This window comes from Ailuropoda melanoleuca, chromosome 17 (genome assembly GCF_002007445.2).
Source record: "Ailuropoda melanoleuca isolate Jingjing chromosome 17, ASM200744v2, whole genome shotgun sequence".
Taxonomy (NCBI): Eukaryota; Metazoa; Chordata; class Mammalia; order Carnivora; family Ursidae; genus Ailuropoda; species Ailuropoda melanoleuca.
Window position 1 is genome coordinate 26,695,769 of NC_048234.1, and position 18,419 is coordinate 26,714,187.

General features: G+C 42.4%; 1 protein-coding gene across 1 annotated transcript in view; it reads right to left on the reverse strand.

Annotated features, from left to right (window-relative positions):
• Positions 1–11,579: 11,579 nt before the first annotated feature.
• CEMIP2 (cell migration inducing hyaluronidase 2) overlaps positions 11,580–18,419 on the reverse strand; it is a 105,287-nt gene continuing 98,447 nt past the window's right edge. Inside the window, exons 24-25 of the mRNA XM_034647219.1 lie at positions 14,089–14,206; positions 11,580–11,905 (exon numbers count right to left, since the gene is read on the reverse strand). Coding sequence (XP_034503110.1) covers positions 14,130–14,206 — 77 coding nt within the window. The 3' untranslated portion in view covers positions 11,580–11,905; positions 14,089–14,129. The remainder of the gene's footprint in view (positions 11,906–14,088; positions 14,207–18,419) is intronic.

The window sequence follows — 18,419 nt, forward strand, 5'->3', positions numbered from 1 at the left end:
CATCAATAAATGTCCATTCAACTAAATTGAAATCAAGGGAGGAAAGGCATTTAATAAGTGGAAATAATCAACTTTATGAATGACTTCCAAGAAGCCAAAACACTGTACTTACCCACACACAGTGAACTGACAATGCTCTTGGCAAGAGAACTTAGTGAACTAAGAGAGGCAGAGACCAAACAACCAATGGAGACAGTGGAGAAAGTACTAGCAGCTTTCTCTTTTAAGGAATTTGATGGTGAAGGGTTATGTCACTGCATGTATTAGCTGGTCAGAAACGGATTTTCACCCTAATGGCTCTTCATTTAGCAACAAAAGTTTTCAGAAATCAGTGTTGTTAAAGGAGGAATAAATAGGCATAATGAAATGGGAAAGTCACGGAAAATCAAGGAGGATTTTTTTTTTAAGTTGGAAGATAGTGAAGCATAATTGTAGACCAAAGGGAAATAAAAACACGTAAAGAGGGGGCGCCTGGGTGGCACAGCAGTTAAGCGTCTGCCTTCGGCTCAGGGCGTGATCCCGGCGTTATGGGATCGAGCCCCCACATCAGGCTCCGCTGCTATGAGCCTGCTTCTTCCTCTCCCACTCCCCCTGCTTGTGTTCCCTCTCGCTGGCTGTCTCTATCTCTGTCAAATAAATGAATAAAATCTTTAAAAAAAAAAAAAAAACCACGTAAAGAGAGAATAAAGACAGGGGAGTCAGAGGCGCCACCGATAAACTGATACTCGGAGAAAGTAAAACGAGAGGAGATCCAGAACACGGGTCAGTGAATAGATGTAGAAGGAAGGCCACTGTTCTCACAGACACAGAGGGGCATGAAGGGAATAAAGGATTTGGATTCAGATCCATGTGTCAGGAAGCAGGGGAGGAGAAGCTCAAGTGGGAATGCTTACTGACCTCTCTTTTTCTGATTACATGCTAGGTGGCATCCTCTGCTGAGGGTGGGGCACTGCTGGGGAGCGTTAGGAGACCGGGGAAGGTGTGTGTAGTTGCGGACAAACAAGAAGCTGCTAACTGGAAATGTGCAAGAAGGTTACTGCGCGGTGTGAAAGATGCTGCCGGCTCGCTGCTGCCAGCAGCCCACGACTGCCCCTACAGGGCTCCTGCTACGAGAGTTCGATATGTTTGCATAGCATCTGCATGAACCAAAGATGCGAGCTGGGGTGGGAGGATGGGGAAGGAACACCGCTGTGTGGCACTGGTCTATAAGAATTACATTTATGAAGGAAGGAACACATTTTTACATATTTTTTTATTCATCTTGTATACAGTACTGTTTTGAATGTTTAAATTGTTTAAATAAGTGTCACCTCCCAGTCCATATTCAACAATTTGCTTTTTTCACTCTTTTTGTTTTTGAGAGTTACCTTATTAATACAAGTAACTGGAAAATTAGATTTAGTATTATAAAGTGAATGCTAGAAACACTAATTTTACTACAAAAAAATCCTTTTGCAGAGAGCAAGGTTTTAATTATGCTTTCTTAATTTTTTTAAAGACTTTATTTATTTTGAGAGAGAGAGCAAGAGCATGAAGGGAAGGGCAGAGCCACAGGCAGAGGGAGAGAGAGAATCTCAAGCAGACTCCACACTGAGCGAGGAGGTCAAAATCCCACGACCCTCAGATCATGACCTGAGCCAAAATCAAGAGTGAGACACTTAACTGACTGAGCCACCCAGGTGCCCCTATGCTTCCTTAATTTTAATGAACTTTTTAAAACACACTGACTCTATTAATTGAAACAAGAACAGAAGAATACTTTATTTCTTTAAGTGAAAAATACAATTATCTATTACAAATTCTTTGACAAACATAAAATAAACACACATTGTTTTAAGTTCACAAGTTAACCATCTTTGGACAAGAACTATTAAACAGACTTCTGCATGTTACGCAAAGTTCTTTGTTCTGTTTGGTAAACAGACTTAGAGATAATTTCATGATAACAAAATATAAGAGAAGCATAGATTAATTTCAAACTTGGTTACTGGAATGGAAATACTCTCTAACTTTCTGCATTATCTTTGTAATCTAAACAAATAGTGGCTAACCCAGCGTTTTGGGTTCACAAAAGCCCTTATGCCAAGAACTTCATGGAAATTTCTTATTTATCATTGAAACTATAAACTACATGTTTCGATGATAATTTTAGCTGAGGCTACTTCCAAGTATTTGGGGTCAACAACGTTGTCTAGTAAAGAACATTAAAGAACCTACAGGTAGAATTTATCTCCACATAGTACCAATTCATTTAATTCTTTGCAGTATTCCATTTTATGAAGATCTGACATTTTTATCCACTTGCTGGTGAAAGAGTTAGGTTATTTCCAGTTTTTCATTATCACAAGCAATGCCGCAAGAGCATTCACGCCCACACCTCCGTGTACAGAGATGCAAGAGTTCTGATAGGATCCTAGTAAGCAGAACTGCTGGGTCCCAGAAAATATGCATCTTTAGTTGGATGTGATATGAGCACCATATCCTTACAAGGTGGTATCAGACTGTTCACGAAGGATTTGTACCAGTGCATCCTCTCACCACCTAGATATGAGCACCATATCCTTACGAGGTGGTATCAGACTGTTCACGAAGGATTTGTACCAGTGCATCCTCTCACCACCTAGATGGGAGACTTCTGTCTTATTTCTCCACATCCCTGCTCACATTTAGAATTATCAGGCTTTTAAGTTTTCATGATCTGTTGGGTAAGAACCCATGTTTTAATTTGTGTCTCTGGTTGCTAATGAGACACCTTCCTGGGCTTGTTGATCATGCTGGTTTCCTTTTTTTGCCTAATCATATCATTTGCAAATTTTCTCAAGGTTTTGTCCTTTCTTTAAAGATTGACAAGGGTTCTTAATATATCCTAGATACAAATTCCTTTTCAGTTTGATGTGTTGCAGAAACTGTCTTCCAGTCTATAGATTCAGTTCCACTGTCTTCAATTGTGTTTACTATTCTCCTTTTCTTCTTCATTATGTTTTCTTCCTTCTTGCCTTTTGTTGTACTTACAACATTTTTATACATATTTTTTTTCTCCTTTGTGGTTTTAAAGCTATACATTGTTTCTACGCTTTTCATGGTTACTCAGTTTTTTGACCTACAGAGCTAGCTAGCTACAATATTTTTCTACTGCAGTCTGGAGGAGTGGCTCTCAACGTGTGGGCCCCAAACCGGTAGCATCAGTATCACCCGGTAATTGTTAGAAATGTAAATTCTCACGTCCTACCACAGACCTAATGAATCAGAACCTCCAGGTGGGGCCCACAACCTGTGTATACCAATGGATTCTTAACGTATGCCAAAGTTTGAGAATTACTGAACATCTCTACCCATCTCCTAAACAACCAAAGTCTTCTTTTCCTACCCAATCGAAAAACCCCAACTCCCATTTCTGCCTTTCCTGCTTCCTTGGTATTCTTATGTAGAATTTTGAGTGTGTGTGCATGTGTGTATGTGAATAGTTCCAATCATTAAATAAAATAATATCATATTATTTTCTGGTTTTTTGAATCCCAATTCTTAGATATCTGTTAATAGCTCTTTCACTGAGAATGTTAAGCAGCAAATTTTCCTAATGCTTTTTGAAACTGTATGGTCCTTATTTTTGAGTCATACTTTATTTGGATTTAGAATTCAATTTTTGCACTTACTTGCTATCAGCACCTTGAAAGTGTTACTTTGTTATAACCTGGCATCAGTGCAGGTAAGAAGCCTGTTGTTCATCTAATAGGTTTTTATTTTTTATTAGCAGGCATTCTGTCTCTCTTGTGGTTTTTAAGACTTTTCTCTCTGTGCTTCGAGTTCCACAATATTACCATTTTGTGTCCATGTGCATCTATTTCTATTTATCCTCTTCATTATCCTTTGTGGTCATTTACATGTGAGGGTTTATGACTTTAAATGTGAAAAGTCCTTAGTCTCTCTCCGAATATTGTTTCTCACCCTCCTTCCTTTCTTCTGAACTTCCTGTTGGATGTAAGCTTCTTGGTCTATCTTCTATGTCCTTCCCCTATTTCTCCATGTATTTTTTCCTCTTCTCTACTACATTCTTGGAGAATTGCTTTTTTTTTTTTTAACAGTTTTTTAAAAGATTTTATTTATTTATTTATTTATTTATTTATTTATTTGAGAGAGAGAGAGACAGAGCACAGAGCATGAGCAGAAGGAGTGGCAGAGGGAGAAGCAGACTCCCCGCTGAACAGGGAGCCCAATCCTGGGATCATGACCTGAGCCGAAGGCAGAGAGCTTAACTGACTGAGCCACCCAGGCGCCCCATTTCTTGGCGAATTTCTTATGCAATTACTGAGAGCATGGTATTTTTCTTCATATGTGTCAGGAGAACATTGATGCAACCTACTGCGTGCTTATTTCAGTCTACATTTTTCATGCACAAGATACGTAAGTGGCTCTATTTCACATATACTTCTTCATTTCATTTCTGCTTATTTTTGTTTGGTTAATTCTTGCTCTTTTTATGGAAGTCCTTATTTCTTTTTTTTTTTTAAAGATTTTATTTATTGGACAGAGATAGAGACAGCCAGCGAGAGAGGGAACACAAGCAGGGGAAGTGGGAGAGGAAGAAGCAGGCTCATAGCAGAGGAGCCTGATGTGGGGCTGGATCCCATAACACCAGGATCACGCCCTGAGCTGAAGGCAGACACTTAACTGCTGTGCCACCCCGGCGCCCCCTTTTTTTTTTTTTAAGATTTTATTTATTTGACAGAGAGACAGCCAGCGAGAGAAGGAACACAAGCAGGGGGAGTGGGAGAGGAAGAACCAGGCTCCCAGCGGAGGAGCCTGATGTGGGGCTCGATCCCAGGACTCGGGGATTACGCCCTGAGCCGAAGGCAGACGCTTAACGACTGAGTCGCCCAGGTGCCCCTGGAAGTCCTTATTTCATTTACCACTCTGAGGATCCTAAAAACACGTATTTAAAGTCTTTTTCACATTTCTCTATTATTTTCATTGTACCTAAAGTGAATTTGTCTCCAATGGTGGGCAGTCATAGGCTAGATTTCTTCATATGTTCTGGAATTTGCACCCCAAGTTCTCTTGGGTGAAATCTCTCTTTCCTTGCCTCCCAGCCAGCCTCGCACTTCTAGTGGGGGACCTGTAATCTCCTCTGGCCCTCCGTGCCCTTGATGGTACTGCAGATAATGAAGATCTGGCACTGTCTGAGGCCGGCCTCATTTGGGGTTGTGAACTAGTACAGTGTCTTTCTTTCCTGGACACAAAGTTTCATAATGTAGCAACCCTAAGGAGCTTTCCAGTCTCCTTTCTTAACTAGGGGAGCCTCACTCCAGGCCCTAGTTTCTAGGAGCTCCTACTTTCAGACATACAGCCGAGCCGGGTCCAACCCCAAACACAACCATAGCTCTTTTTGTTGTGTTTCTGGTATGGGAAAATGTTCTTTCTTGTTAATGTATGTATTACTTTCATTTTCTCTTTAACTATTACATGTTTGGAGCAAAGATGGAGCTTCCAAAAATAAATTTATAACGTCTCCTTGATACCCAAGGTCTGACAAGGAATCTGCTTTATTATGTTTGTAGGACCTAGGAAGGTATTCGGAATGCTGTAGACTTCCAGTTTCCAATCGGCATGTAAAGAGCTTGGAAACTATCATTCCAGCCTAACAATGAGTTAAAAGCCAAATAACCTGAAGATCAACAACTGAACAGAGAATCACTGCTTAGGAAAACAGAAACCTCCACTGAAACCAATACCAGGGGAGGAAACCTCAAATGTAATTGAAAATTGCTGGAGGCTCAGTGCGGACAAGTGGACAGTGACTATGGGAGAAAAATCCTTTCATGCTTCCAGCAGGGGAAAAGGATCCATTTTGAAATATGCTAGAGAATTTTCTTAACAAGACCTGCTCTCAAGAGAGCCTGACCTGCTGGGATTTTTATCAGAACTAACCAATTTCTGGGAAGGGAGCTATCCAACTAGAGCTCACTCCCATCCACCCCACCTAACTGGGAGGGGTGGGGGAGGCAGAGGCACATGTGAAATTGACAGTGCAGAGGCACTGGCTCTAGAAGACTGAGACCTAATTGTAGGGCTATCAAACACTTCCTCCTCCCCCGCACCACACCACCACGCTACTAAAGGTCTATTTACTAGAGGGTTTTTTTAACCAGTACATCATGTCTGGCTTTTAACAAAAAAGCACAAAACATGCTAAAGCAAAAAACAGTTTGAAGGGACAGAACAAACATCAGAACCAGACTCGGACATGCCAGGAATGAGAACTATTATTAGGTCTATTATTATGAGACTGGGAATTTAAAACCACTGTGATTAATATGCCCAGGGCTCTAATGGAAAAAAACTGACAACAGGCAAGAATAGATGGGTAATCAGAGAGATGGAAATTCTAAAAAAGAATCAAAAAGAAATGCTAGCGATCAAAACCAGCGTTAACAGAAATGAAAAATGCCTTCAATGCGCTTGTCTGTAGACAAGATACAGCTGAGGAAAGAACCTCTAGGTTTGTGCGAATGTCAACAGGAACTTCAAAATGTGAAACTGAAAAAAACAAACAAACGGAATACTGAAGGGCTGTGGAACAATTACAAGAAGTGTGACATCTAAGTGTAATGCAAATATCAGAAGCAGAAAGATGTATAGTAATCAAGCTTGCATCTGTATGACCAATTAAGAAAAGTACTCTCCGTGTAACTCTTTGTGAAATTTCCTCACCACCAGATCATAAGCCACCCAAGAAGAGCATCTTTGAAGGCACACCTCATGTGCAGCAGGGATAGATGTGGAAACCATATAGACCATCACTGTAACATAGTTTGAATAAGGTCTAAACTGGTGCTGGCAGATGCTGGCACAGATACCATGGCTGAGCTAGGTAAGCAGCTGCTGTATTCCTCCCACAGTTCCTTGGCAGCACCTTATGACCCTTCTCAATGCAACGCACTGAACAGTTGCTTCCAATTTACTGGAGTTAGCATGCAAAAGGAATTCTGGTATTCATATTTCCTAAGCTGTGTCTGAGGCAGCTTCCTTCTATAAAACATTAATTGGTTAATAATAATAATAATAATAATAAATAATGTCAAATGAACTTGAAAATACCAAATCAAAACTATACAGTTGTTTTTAACTGCCAAATTTCACCATGTACGTTATTCATTTCTATTTTCCGAACTTCCTACACCAGGAAGGAACAGCTCACAGAATGAGTGTTCCCTGGAACAGACTTCAACACAATTGGTTCTAGAAGCATTCATGGGTCCACGGTTTATGGGAAAATAGAGAAGTCTGGAGGGAGAGCAGTGGTTAGCAAATTTTCTCCATAAAAGGCCAGTTAGTAAATATGGGGGTTTTACAGGCCAGGAGGTCTCTGTCACAACTACTAACCTCTGCTATGGTAGCAAAAAAACAGCCATAGTCAACACTGGGTGTAGCTGTGTTCCAATAAAACTTTATTTAGGAAAAGAGGCCTGTGAGCTATAGTTGGCCAGCTCCTGCTATAGAGCATAACGACGATACTTTGACAAAAAAAGAAATCTTTTATTTAACAAATGCTAATTGAGTGCCTACTATGTGTGCTCTGCACAGATGAACATATGTGTTGGGGGAGACCATAGGATTTCGGGCACAGACACACACAAAGTCACAAGAACATCATAGTTTACATGTACAGGCAGTTTTTCACTTGACTTGTTTTAAAACTAGTATTTTTAGGGATGCCTGGGTGGCTAGGTCGGTTAAGCACCTGCCTTTGGCTCAGGTCATGATCCCAGGGTCCTGGGATCGAGCCCCACGTCAGGCTCCCTACTCTGCAGGGAATCTGCTTCTCCCTCTCCCTCTGCCCACCCTACCCCCCTCCACCTCCGCTCGTGATCTCTCTCTCTCTAAAAATAAAATCTTTAAAAAATAAAATAAAATTGGTATTTTTAGTACCACCATTGCACAGAAAAGGACATGAGACTCAAAGTTCCTTGGTTGGCCGTGCTCGGGAAGGCAGCTAGAAATGGAAAGTGGATGGCCATACCTCTAGCATGGCATTTTTAGGTCACCTATACTTTCTGTGTCAACTTAACATTGCCTTCAATTTATATTCAATCACAATAAAAACATCAGGAAAAAAATAACTAATCAGCTTTTGCCTTAGGCGATGGAAATAAATCCAAGCCCAGGGGGTTCTACGTTCCAGGGTGGAAGAGATTCTTGGGTTGTTCAAAGAGACTGACCGCATCTCTTCCAACTCACTAGTCTTCTCGCAGAACTCAAAACCTGGCCAGTGGGAAGGCAAGAAGTACCCTCTGTTCTTTTTCAATGTTTTGTTTCAAAATCCTGAAGGAAGAGCTTTATTGAAGTCTGACTAGCCTTTATCCTGCTAAACTTTCTGAACAGACTCCACAGCTTGGTTCTTTTCCAGGTTCTGTTGATTCTGGGAAATCAAGCTAACCTCAGACACGTTTGGGCTTTGTTCAAATCACCACCAGCCTCTATTTACACGCCTGTTCCCCGTGTCAGCTGTTTAGACTATGGCCTTCAGATAACTGCTGCCCGCAGTTACACCACGTCCTTCCCTAGGAAAAGAGAACTCCAGGACGATTCAAGCATTTGGCATCTCCCAACTACAGAAGCAGGGAAGAGGAAGCAACTTATAATGAAAGGGGATATTGGTGCCCACGATTACTTTCTCAAGCTCTGTTCCCGTATCCTTTCTAATTGTAGCCTTTTTGAATAAGCACTAGGAGTTAGCCTCTTTTAGACAAAAGAAACCATCGAAGTCCCCATATCACTATATACCAAGTGGCCGTTGTGAAACAATTAGCATTGTGGCCAGACATAGGGCTCGGATTTTAAAAAGTGCTGCGTTTCTTGAAATTCCGTAGGCTTGGCTGCCCCACTGGCCACAGACAGAGCCACTGGAATGTTTCACACAGCAAATGTTGCTCTCGGCCTAAGCCGTTTGTTTCTCTTTTTAGAATTCCTATGGAAAATTTCCTATGAAACAGATTTGAGAGTCAGAATGAATAAAGAGCTCCCCTTTGAACAACTGTCTTCCACTCCCCCATCCCTGCCACACAAGATGAAAGAACAGACAAAAAAAAAAAAAAATTGTTCTCAGACTGCACAAGAGAATTTGGGCATCCTAAGGGCTTATAAAAGCTAAAGAAAGTGGCGGCCATTCTTGTATATGTTTAAATGAATGATCGACATGAAAGCAAATTCCTGAAATTCTCCTTGGACTGGCATCATTCAGTATAGGCCATTCCCAAACAAAAGTATTGCGCCTACATCCGCCAATGGGGATTGTCACCACTCGTAAACATCTGTAGATTTAACTCACCCCAGAGCTCTAAAGAAGGGGAATCAGGCATTCATGATTTCTGCAGAACAAACCCAGCTTGATGCCACAGGGGACAAAAACAAAGCAAAGCCAAATGAAATGACAAGAAATTGGTATGATTGCGGGAAGGCAGAATACAGAGACAGGGAATGGAGAAGAGGGTTTGTGCTTGGAAATGTGTAACACAGTAAAGAACACCTGACCAGCACTGAGAACCCTGCCTTCCCTTAGTCAAATAAGGAAGCCATACATTGATGTGGCTTTAATGCCCTAGCAGCTTACCTAATAAACTCACCAAAATCTCAGCCTATACAGACCGTCCCTGACCTACTATGGTTTAAGATTTTTCTCCTTTAGGGGCGCCTGGGTGGCACAGCGGTTGGGCGTCTGCCTTTGGCTCAGGGCGTGATCCCGGCGTTCTGGGATTGAGCCCCAAATCAGGCTCTTCTGCTATGAGCCTGCTTCTTCCTCTCCCATTCCCCCTGCTTGTGTTCCCTCTTTTGCTGGCTGTCTCTATCTCTGTTGAATGCATAAATAAAATCTTCAAAAAAAAAAAAATTTTTTCTCCTTTAGGATGGTGCAAAAACGACATATCTTCAGTAGAAACTGTGCCTCGAATTTCGAATTTGGATCTTTTCCCAGCTTAGCAAGATGCAGTGCCCACCCTCTGAGCCGGGCAGGGAGGGACAGCGAGCTACGGCCCCCAGGCGTCCCCACAATCACCAGTGTAAATAACGGAGAGGCCTACGACTGTTCTGTACCCACTCAGCCATTCCGGTTTTCATTTTCAGGGCAATGTTCAATAAATTATATAAGATCTTCAAAACTTGGTTATAAAATGGGCTTTGTGTTAGATGAATTCGCCCAACTCTCAGTTGATGCGCCCTGCGCACGTTGAAGGCGGCCTAGGCTAAGCTCTGGTGTTCCTTAGGTTAGATGTACTCAAGGCGTTTTCAACTTAAGATATTTCAACTTACAAAGGGTTTGTGGAGATGGAACCCCATCTGAAGTGAAGGACGATCTGTCTCCGCCTCAAAGTTGCAAAATCAAAACACCAACCAAGCCAACTAGGTTTTAAAGTCGTAGCCAATCAGTAATTTCCTTACTTTGCTTTCCACCTTTTCTCCAGAAGAAACTCTCCGCAGCTGCTGTGGGTGGGGCGCTCCCAGCTAGGCAGCTCGGGGCTGCTGGATCTGGCTCACTTTTTGCTCAAATGCATTCTTAAAATTTTACGTGTGCCTCAGTTTATCTTTTAACAGTCCTGATGTCAGGAGCGGGAACTGAAGAGACCCCCCATCCCACCGCTCATGACGCCCCTCCCCCACCGCCACCACGTGCCCCGGGAGCAACGAGCCAGCCAGCGCACCCACCTGTTGAAACCCTTCGGCTCACTGCGTTCTGGGGGGGCTCTGGCCGTCGCCTTCCCATCCCAGCGTCATGGATTCTGGGAGGCGCTTCAGACTCCCCGAGCATTTCTTCTTCCAGGACTGAGTGTGGAGACCGGCCCGAGTCAGACTGGGTCCGACTTCGAAAGCGGTCCGGACCTGGGTCCGACTTGGAAACCAGACCGGGTCTGGATCCGACTAGGAAACCGGACCGGGCATCTGTCGGACCGAGTCTGACCTGGAAACCAAACCTTACCTGGGTCAGACTGGGTGCGACTGGGTGCGACTTGGAAAGTGGACGGAGTCAGGGGTCAGACTAGGTCCGACTTAGAAAAGGGACTCTGTCAGACTGAGACACCCTGACTTTGTTTGATTTCCATCTTAGTCGAAGATCCTCTCCCCGATGTAAAGCAGCAAATTAATAATGTGGGGGGGGGGGGCTGGATATCATTCAAGTTGAAACACTGTGGTTCTTTAATGTTTCTTTTTTTCAGATTTAAGGAAAGCCTTCTCTCTTTTTCTCTAAGCTATCAGCAATTTTGTAACGTATACTTTTGTGAACAGAATTCAAATGTTTGCTATTTCTCCGTACCGGAGCCCTCCGGTTCTAGAGGCCAGGAGTCCAAAATCAAGGTGTCATTAGTGTTGGTACCTTCTGGAGGCTCAGGGAGAACCCATGTCTTACCTCTTCTCTATTGTGTGATGGCTGCTGGCAATCCCTGGCATTCTTTGGCCTGTGATCGCATAACTCCAGTCTCTGTCCCCACCTTCGCATGGCCTTTGTCCTGTATCTTTCCCAAATCTTCCTCCCCTTCCTCTTAGAAGGATACCTGTCACCATATTTAGAACCCATCTTAAATCTAGGGTAATCTCATCCCAAGATCCTTAACTTTATTACATCTGCAAAGACCCAACTTCCAAATAAGGTCATATTCACAAGTACCAGGGATTAAGACTTGAACAGATCCATTGGGGGGAATACTACACAGTCCTTTTGGAAGCATGAGAACAATGATTCCACACCCCCTTTTTCATTCCAGGAACGGAGCCAGGTACCAGAAACCCATAAATGAGTAACATTAATGCAGTCCTTATCCTCAGGCTCAGACGAGTCTTCACCTTCTCTCCTGCCGATAGCCCATTGGAAATGGTCTCCGAATTTTTCTCCTGGCTTCAAGTCTAACAAGTGTTACATCTGAAACAAGACAAGACAAAACAAAACAAAAAACCTATAATAGCCCAAACAGGCAAGGTTATGCTACAATAACAACCACTACGTCTCCGTGTCTTAAAACAACAACGGTTTAGGTCTTATTTGTGTCTGTGACAAATGAGCTGAGGATCTTCTCAGTGTCATTCTCACTTGGAGACAAAGGCTCATCCTTCCATAGCAGCTCAGGCAGGAAAAGGCTCAATGACAAATCAGATAGCGTCTTAGGGTTTCTGCCCAAAAGTGGCACATGTCACATTCACTCATTAGCATTCGTCAGTGTAAGGTCTGCGGCCATGCCTAACTTCAAGGCAGGGAGAGAAGTACAATCCTGATAGAGGCTTTGAAGTAGGAAACACTGGAAATAGTCAGTGAAGAGCTCTAACAGCTCCCATGATCATCGTACTGTTTAAGCATCTTCCATGGATACATCCCACCTGCAGAGCAAAATGTACACTCCTTAGCATGGCCCCGGGGCTCTATGTAGTGACCCCACTCTTGTTTTCAGCTTCATTTCTCCCTCCTTTGTTCACACACACACAAACACACACACACATGCTCCAGATACTCTAAATTTAACTACTCAAAATTCCCTGCCAGGTCAGGCTCTCTGTAGCGTCAGGGCATTTGTTCACACCCTCCCCTTTATCCGGAGCAACCTTTGCCCTTATTCTTTCCCCAAGATTTTTCTTAAAGGTCACTTCCTCTCTGAAATCATCTCCTCAGCTTGAATTAAACCCCCCATCTGTGATCACATTTCCTTCTTGCATATCTCATTTCTGCGTTGATCTAAGCACTCGAGAAGCAAATCGTGTGCCGAGCACTGTGTTGCAATAGTAAAAAGGGCCCAGCCCCAGCGCTCAAAGCTTGTGTCGCTTGTGGCATGGGGGAGGGATCTGGGTAGAGAGCAAAGGGTGTGTGAAGCTCAGAGATGAGAAAACATGTGGTGGTTTGGAGAACTGAAAATATGTACTTAGGAAATACAGGGGAAATATGTGGCCTCCATTATAAAGCAAACTGAACCACGGATCTTGAATTAGAGAACAAGAGAGTCCCTATTTCCCATTTTCATGATTCATCAGGGTGACTCCTTAATTTGGCTCCTTTTCTATCAGTCTCTAAGAGAGATATTCCTCTTTGTCTCTCTCTTTTTTTTAAGTAAATTCTGCCCCAACGTGGGGTTTGAACTCATGACCCCAAGAGCAGGAGTCGTATGCTCTACCCACTGAGCCAGCCAGATACCCCCTCCTCTTTGTCTCTCAATGCCACCTCCTATTATTATGTGTTATCTTTCTTTTTCTCTACGCCATTTCTTGCTTAATACCCTATTAGAATTCTCTTAATATTAACATTTTTCAATATTAATATTGTTACATCAAATTTCTTAGTATATCAAATTTCTTAGTATATCAGTTTCTCTTCTTTCATTTTGATCACTCCAAATCCTTTTAAGGCATACCTATAAATAGCATATAATGATTATGCTTTTTAAATTGAAGTATAATTGCCATATAACCTTATATTAGTTCCAGGTATAAAACACAATGATTTGGTATTTGTATTTACTGCAAAATGATCGCCACAAGTCTAGTTAACAAGTTACCATACACACTTACGCGTTTTTTTTCTTGGGAAGAGAACTTTTAAGATCTACCCTCTTACGAATTTCACTGTTTAATCCCAAACTGAGAGATTTTTGCATTCAATATTAGAAAAGTGAGAATAACCTGCATCTGTGTATTATAATTCTTGATGTATTTGGGTTAATTTCTACCATCTTTATATTTTATTTATTTATTTTTGCTATTCATGCTTATTGTTTTTCTTCTTTCTGCTTTCATTAAATAGACCAATTTTTTCAGCTTCTTTCTTTTCACTTTCCAGTTTGGAAGTTACGCGTTTTGTTTACGCTTAGCATACATTCTTAACACTTACAATATGCTGGGGCGCCTGGGTGGCACAGCGGTTGAGCGTCTGCCTTCGGCTCAGGGCATGATCCCGGCGTTATGGGATCGAGCCCCACATCAGGCTCCTCTGCTATGAGCCTGCTTCTTCCTCTCCCACTCCCCCTGCTTGTGTTCCCTCTCTCACTGGCTGTCTCTATCTCTGTCAAATAAATAAATAAAATCTTTAAAAAAAAAACAAAAACAAAAAAAAAAAACACTTACAATATGCTGACAAAGTCAAAGTTAATCAGTATCTCTATTCTCTACTGGAGAAGACGGGACCTTGGCACACAGTAACTTCCTCTGCATCCTGATGAGGCCGGACACTTGGTTCCCGGACCTGTTTTGAAAGCATAAGCAGAACTGTAGTTGTTTAGTTGTGCTATTCACTTAGCTCCACGTTCTGTTTTGTTCCCTACTTACGTATGTTTTATGCACCTCTTAACCTCACGCACATTGACTTGGCCTTTTTACCTCTACTCTCTGTTTATGCACCGATTGTAGAAACTTAATGGGGACTGGAGGGTAACATTTGTCTTGAAATTATCTAATGTACCTGATAGAACCAGTTCTGAAGGGTGCCTCATGGTCCAGAAGAACGCAGAGCTCTAGGTTGTTTCAAGCCCTGCCCCCTTAAAGTTTTCAAGAAACCCCTTACTCTCCTCTCAGGTATCCACCTCCTTCCCCAAACATATATAAGCTGCCCCTGGGCTCCACAGGGCAAGACAGCTTTGAGAATCATCCCTTGCCTTCCTTTTGGGCTGCCCTTCTGATAATAAAGCTCTCTCTGCTTCAAAACCAGTGTCTTGGACATCGGCTTCCTGCTCATCAGATGTACGAACAAGTTGAATTTGGTAACAATGACTTCCATGTTATTATGAAGTGTTTTATTTCCAGCTTGTTTCCAAACACAAATATTGTTATACTTGTTAGGTTATGGAAAGTACTTTTTAAAACCATGTTCCATGTTTTACTGCTCTCTTTATTCACCGTTGCTTCCCGGACCGCATAGCATCACTCTGCAATCAGAGGAGCCTGCCTCATTTTGGTCGAGGAGAGCATCATCAGTGGTAGCTAGAATCTTGCTTTGTGGGTACAGTTGTCTACTGCTAATTACCAAGAGGGAAGTTAGCTATTTAGATGTGCCCATCTGCTGTCTACAGCACCACTGTCAGAACTGAGCATCTGGGACCCTGGCGTGGGACCCAGCATTTAGAGGGTTTCTCTTGCCCCCCATCCATGGTGGCCATCTTCAAGAACCAAGGAATCCAGGAGCCCAAGAAGACACAACCCTCTGCGCATCCACCTCTTGTCCTATTCTGGACCATGTTTCAAAGATTCAGTACTCTGGACTCTCCTGTGTGGATGGCAATATTTAGGGGCTGGCTTTCAGTTTAAGTTTCTAGTCCCAGTGAAACTTCTGCTCCCGCTCTTTGAACTAGTTCCTTCCTCGTTTCCAACATGTATACATTTTCCTTTATTCATTTTGAGTTCAGCTATGTGTGTGCAGGGGTGGGGTGAATTTGAAAAAAATGCATTATCTAATAATTCTATATGTTTTGAGTAGAGGGGTTGTTGGGGGCTAGGGAAACTAGATTTTGTATGTACTAAATCCACTGCCTTAACCTTAATTTTACATATAAATTAGAGTAAAATAAAATTTGTTGAATCACATTAATTAGCTTTAAAAAAAACTACTAGGGACGCCTGGGTGGCTCAGTCGGTTAAGTGTCTGCCTTCGGCTCAGGTTATGATCCTAGGGTCCTGGGATTGAGTCCCACATGAGCAGGGAGCCTGCTTCTCCCCCTGCCTGCTGTTCCCCCTGCTTGTGCATGCTCTCTCTCTGGCAAATAAATATTTAAAAAAAAAACAAAACTGCTATACATTAAGTAATCCTCTTACTGTGGCCCAAATCATCCCTTGAACTAAGTATGATTAATGCTATGGCCTAGGGCAAATTGCTTTATCATTCTGAGCTACAATTTCTCTCTTTTTTTAAAGATTTTATTTATTTATTTATTTATTTATTTAATTTATTTGAGAAACAGAGAAAGCATGAGGGGAGAAGGGACCGAGGGAGAGGGAGAAGCAGGCTCCTCACTGAGCAGGGATCCCAACATGGGGCTCAACATGGGGCTCAATCCCAGGCCCTGGGATTATGACCTGACCCAAAGTCAGACACTTAAGCAACTGAGCCACCCAGGCACCCCAACAATTTCTCTTTTTTAAAAAGGAGAGTGGTGGCGCCTGGGTGGCACAGCGGTTAAGCGTCTGCCTTCGGCTCAGGGTGTGATCCCGGCGTTATGGGATCGAGCCCCACATCAGGCTCCTCCGCTGTGAGCCTGCTTCTTCCTCTCCCACTCCCCCTGCTTGTGTTCCCTCTCTCGCTGGCTGTCTCTATCTCTGTCAAATAAATAAATAAAATCTTTAAAAATAAATAAATAAATAAATAAAATAAAAAAGGAGAGTGGTATGGGCTGCACATAGCAACTTCCTTCCGAAGAGTACAGCCTAGAAAGAGGAGAAAACAGAGTAACTTTACAGATGAGAAATCGACAAACACTACCTCTGCCAGAGAATCAAGGTTAACATCAAAGGTGATAAGTCATGTTAATAATATGTACACTTGATACAATCTGATGAGAACGGTACTTTACTTCTGTGGTGGTCTCCTCCAATGTAATTATGAGAAAAATATCAGGCCAATTCCAGTGAAGGACAGTCTACGAATTCCCTAACTACTACCACAAAACTGGCAAAGTCATTAGAAACAACAAAAAAGGGAAAGTCTGAGAAACTGCTGTAACTGAGAGGAGCCCAAGGAGACATGACAAATACATTCACATAGTATCTTAGATGGAATTCTAGAATAGATAAAGTACATTAGTTAAAAACCAACATAGATTGAATAAAACATAAACTCTATTTGGTTCATTAATTGTAGCAAACATACCAACTACTGTAAGATGTTAATTATATGGAAAACTAGGTGTAGGGATATATGGGAACTCTTTGTGCTGTACGATCTTCACAATTTTTCTATCCATCTAAAACTATTCTAAAATTAAAAGTTCATTTAAAAAGATCTTTTTTAAAAAGGAAAAAATTGGATGAGATGAGGGGTTTTTTTTTTTTGCTTTTTTTTTTTTTTAATTTATTCGACAGAGATAGAGACAGCCAGCGAGAGAGGGAACACAAGCAGGGGGAGTGGGAGAGGGAGAAGCAGGCTCCCAAGCAGAGGAGCCTGATGGGGCTCGATCCCAGAACGCTGGGATCACGCCCTGAGCCGAAGGCAGATGCTTAACGACTGCGCCACCCAGGCGCCCCAGATGAGATGAGTTTTAAGAGAGTTTTTAACCTCAACATTCTGATATCTAAATCTAAAATAATTAATTTCTAAGGTCAGCAAGAATAGAAGGAAATTGGATCATGCAGCTTCAACAATATGTTTGCAACCATAAATATCACGTCACCAATACTTATGTATTTATTTGTACCTTCTCTATGTAAGGGCCAAGGGCAGGCCACCCACAAGAAGGGCCACTTTGGCAGGAACATTATTTTCTGTTAAAAGCAATCAAAACCCAGCAGATTCTGGAAAAGCTGTTTATCTCCCCCCTCAATTGTTGCTTACATCAGGAAGAAAGCTGTGTAACAGAGTCCTCTTTACCTAAGAAACTTACCCGTGTCATAGGGAAACCTTTGACTCCAAACATCTCCTCTCACCTTCTTGTTAATGGTCTTTCTCCCTTTTGCATCCTCAGACCCCTACCCCACTCCTTAGCTCACAGAAGCATCATGTTGCCTCACTGTTTGGAATCTCCATGTCTGTGGATTCCCTATACTTACGTGATTAAATATGATTTTCTCCTGTTAATCTGTCTCACATCAATTTGATTCTTAGTCCAGCTAGAAGGACCTTGAAGAGAAGAGGAAATTCTTCCTCTCCAACCATTGACTTAGTTGGCAGGATACTTGAACTCACAGGACACTGCTTGCCCCGGACACCGCTGCAGTGGAGAGGTCCTTGGGAAATCTGACAAACAGGCAGCACAAGTTAACATTTCTTGCCCTGGCAGCTTCCTGACATCTCTATATCTGTGGAGTCAGATGAAGGGTAAGTAGTGAGAGTCCTGACTCTATGTCAACTCTAACCTCAACAAAACTTCCGTGTAATGAGGTACACTGTAAAACCACACACAGCCACCAACCCCATGGCATATACATGGCATACACCTCTTAGGTGTTAATATGGCTCCAATAGACCCAAAGCTCAGCTAATGCTGTTAATGTACATATTAGCTTCCTTTTGTCTTGTTCTATGCCTAAGAGCTTGGCTTTGTGACCAACGAGAACCTTCTCTTTGGTCTCCACCATCCTGAGGGTGCACTTAACTGAGGTGCACTTTGGAGGCCAAACAGACCAGGAATCCAAGTCTCTCTCCCTCTCCCTCTCTCTCTTTACCTCTGTCTGGCCATGCCAGCTCTCAGGGGTGTTTGTCATGAGATGTTCCAACCCACAGGAACCTTTGTCATGTCAACCTTTGTTGCCTG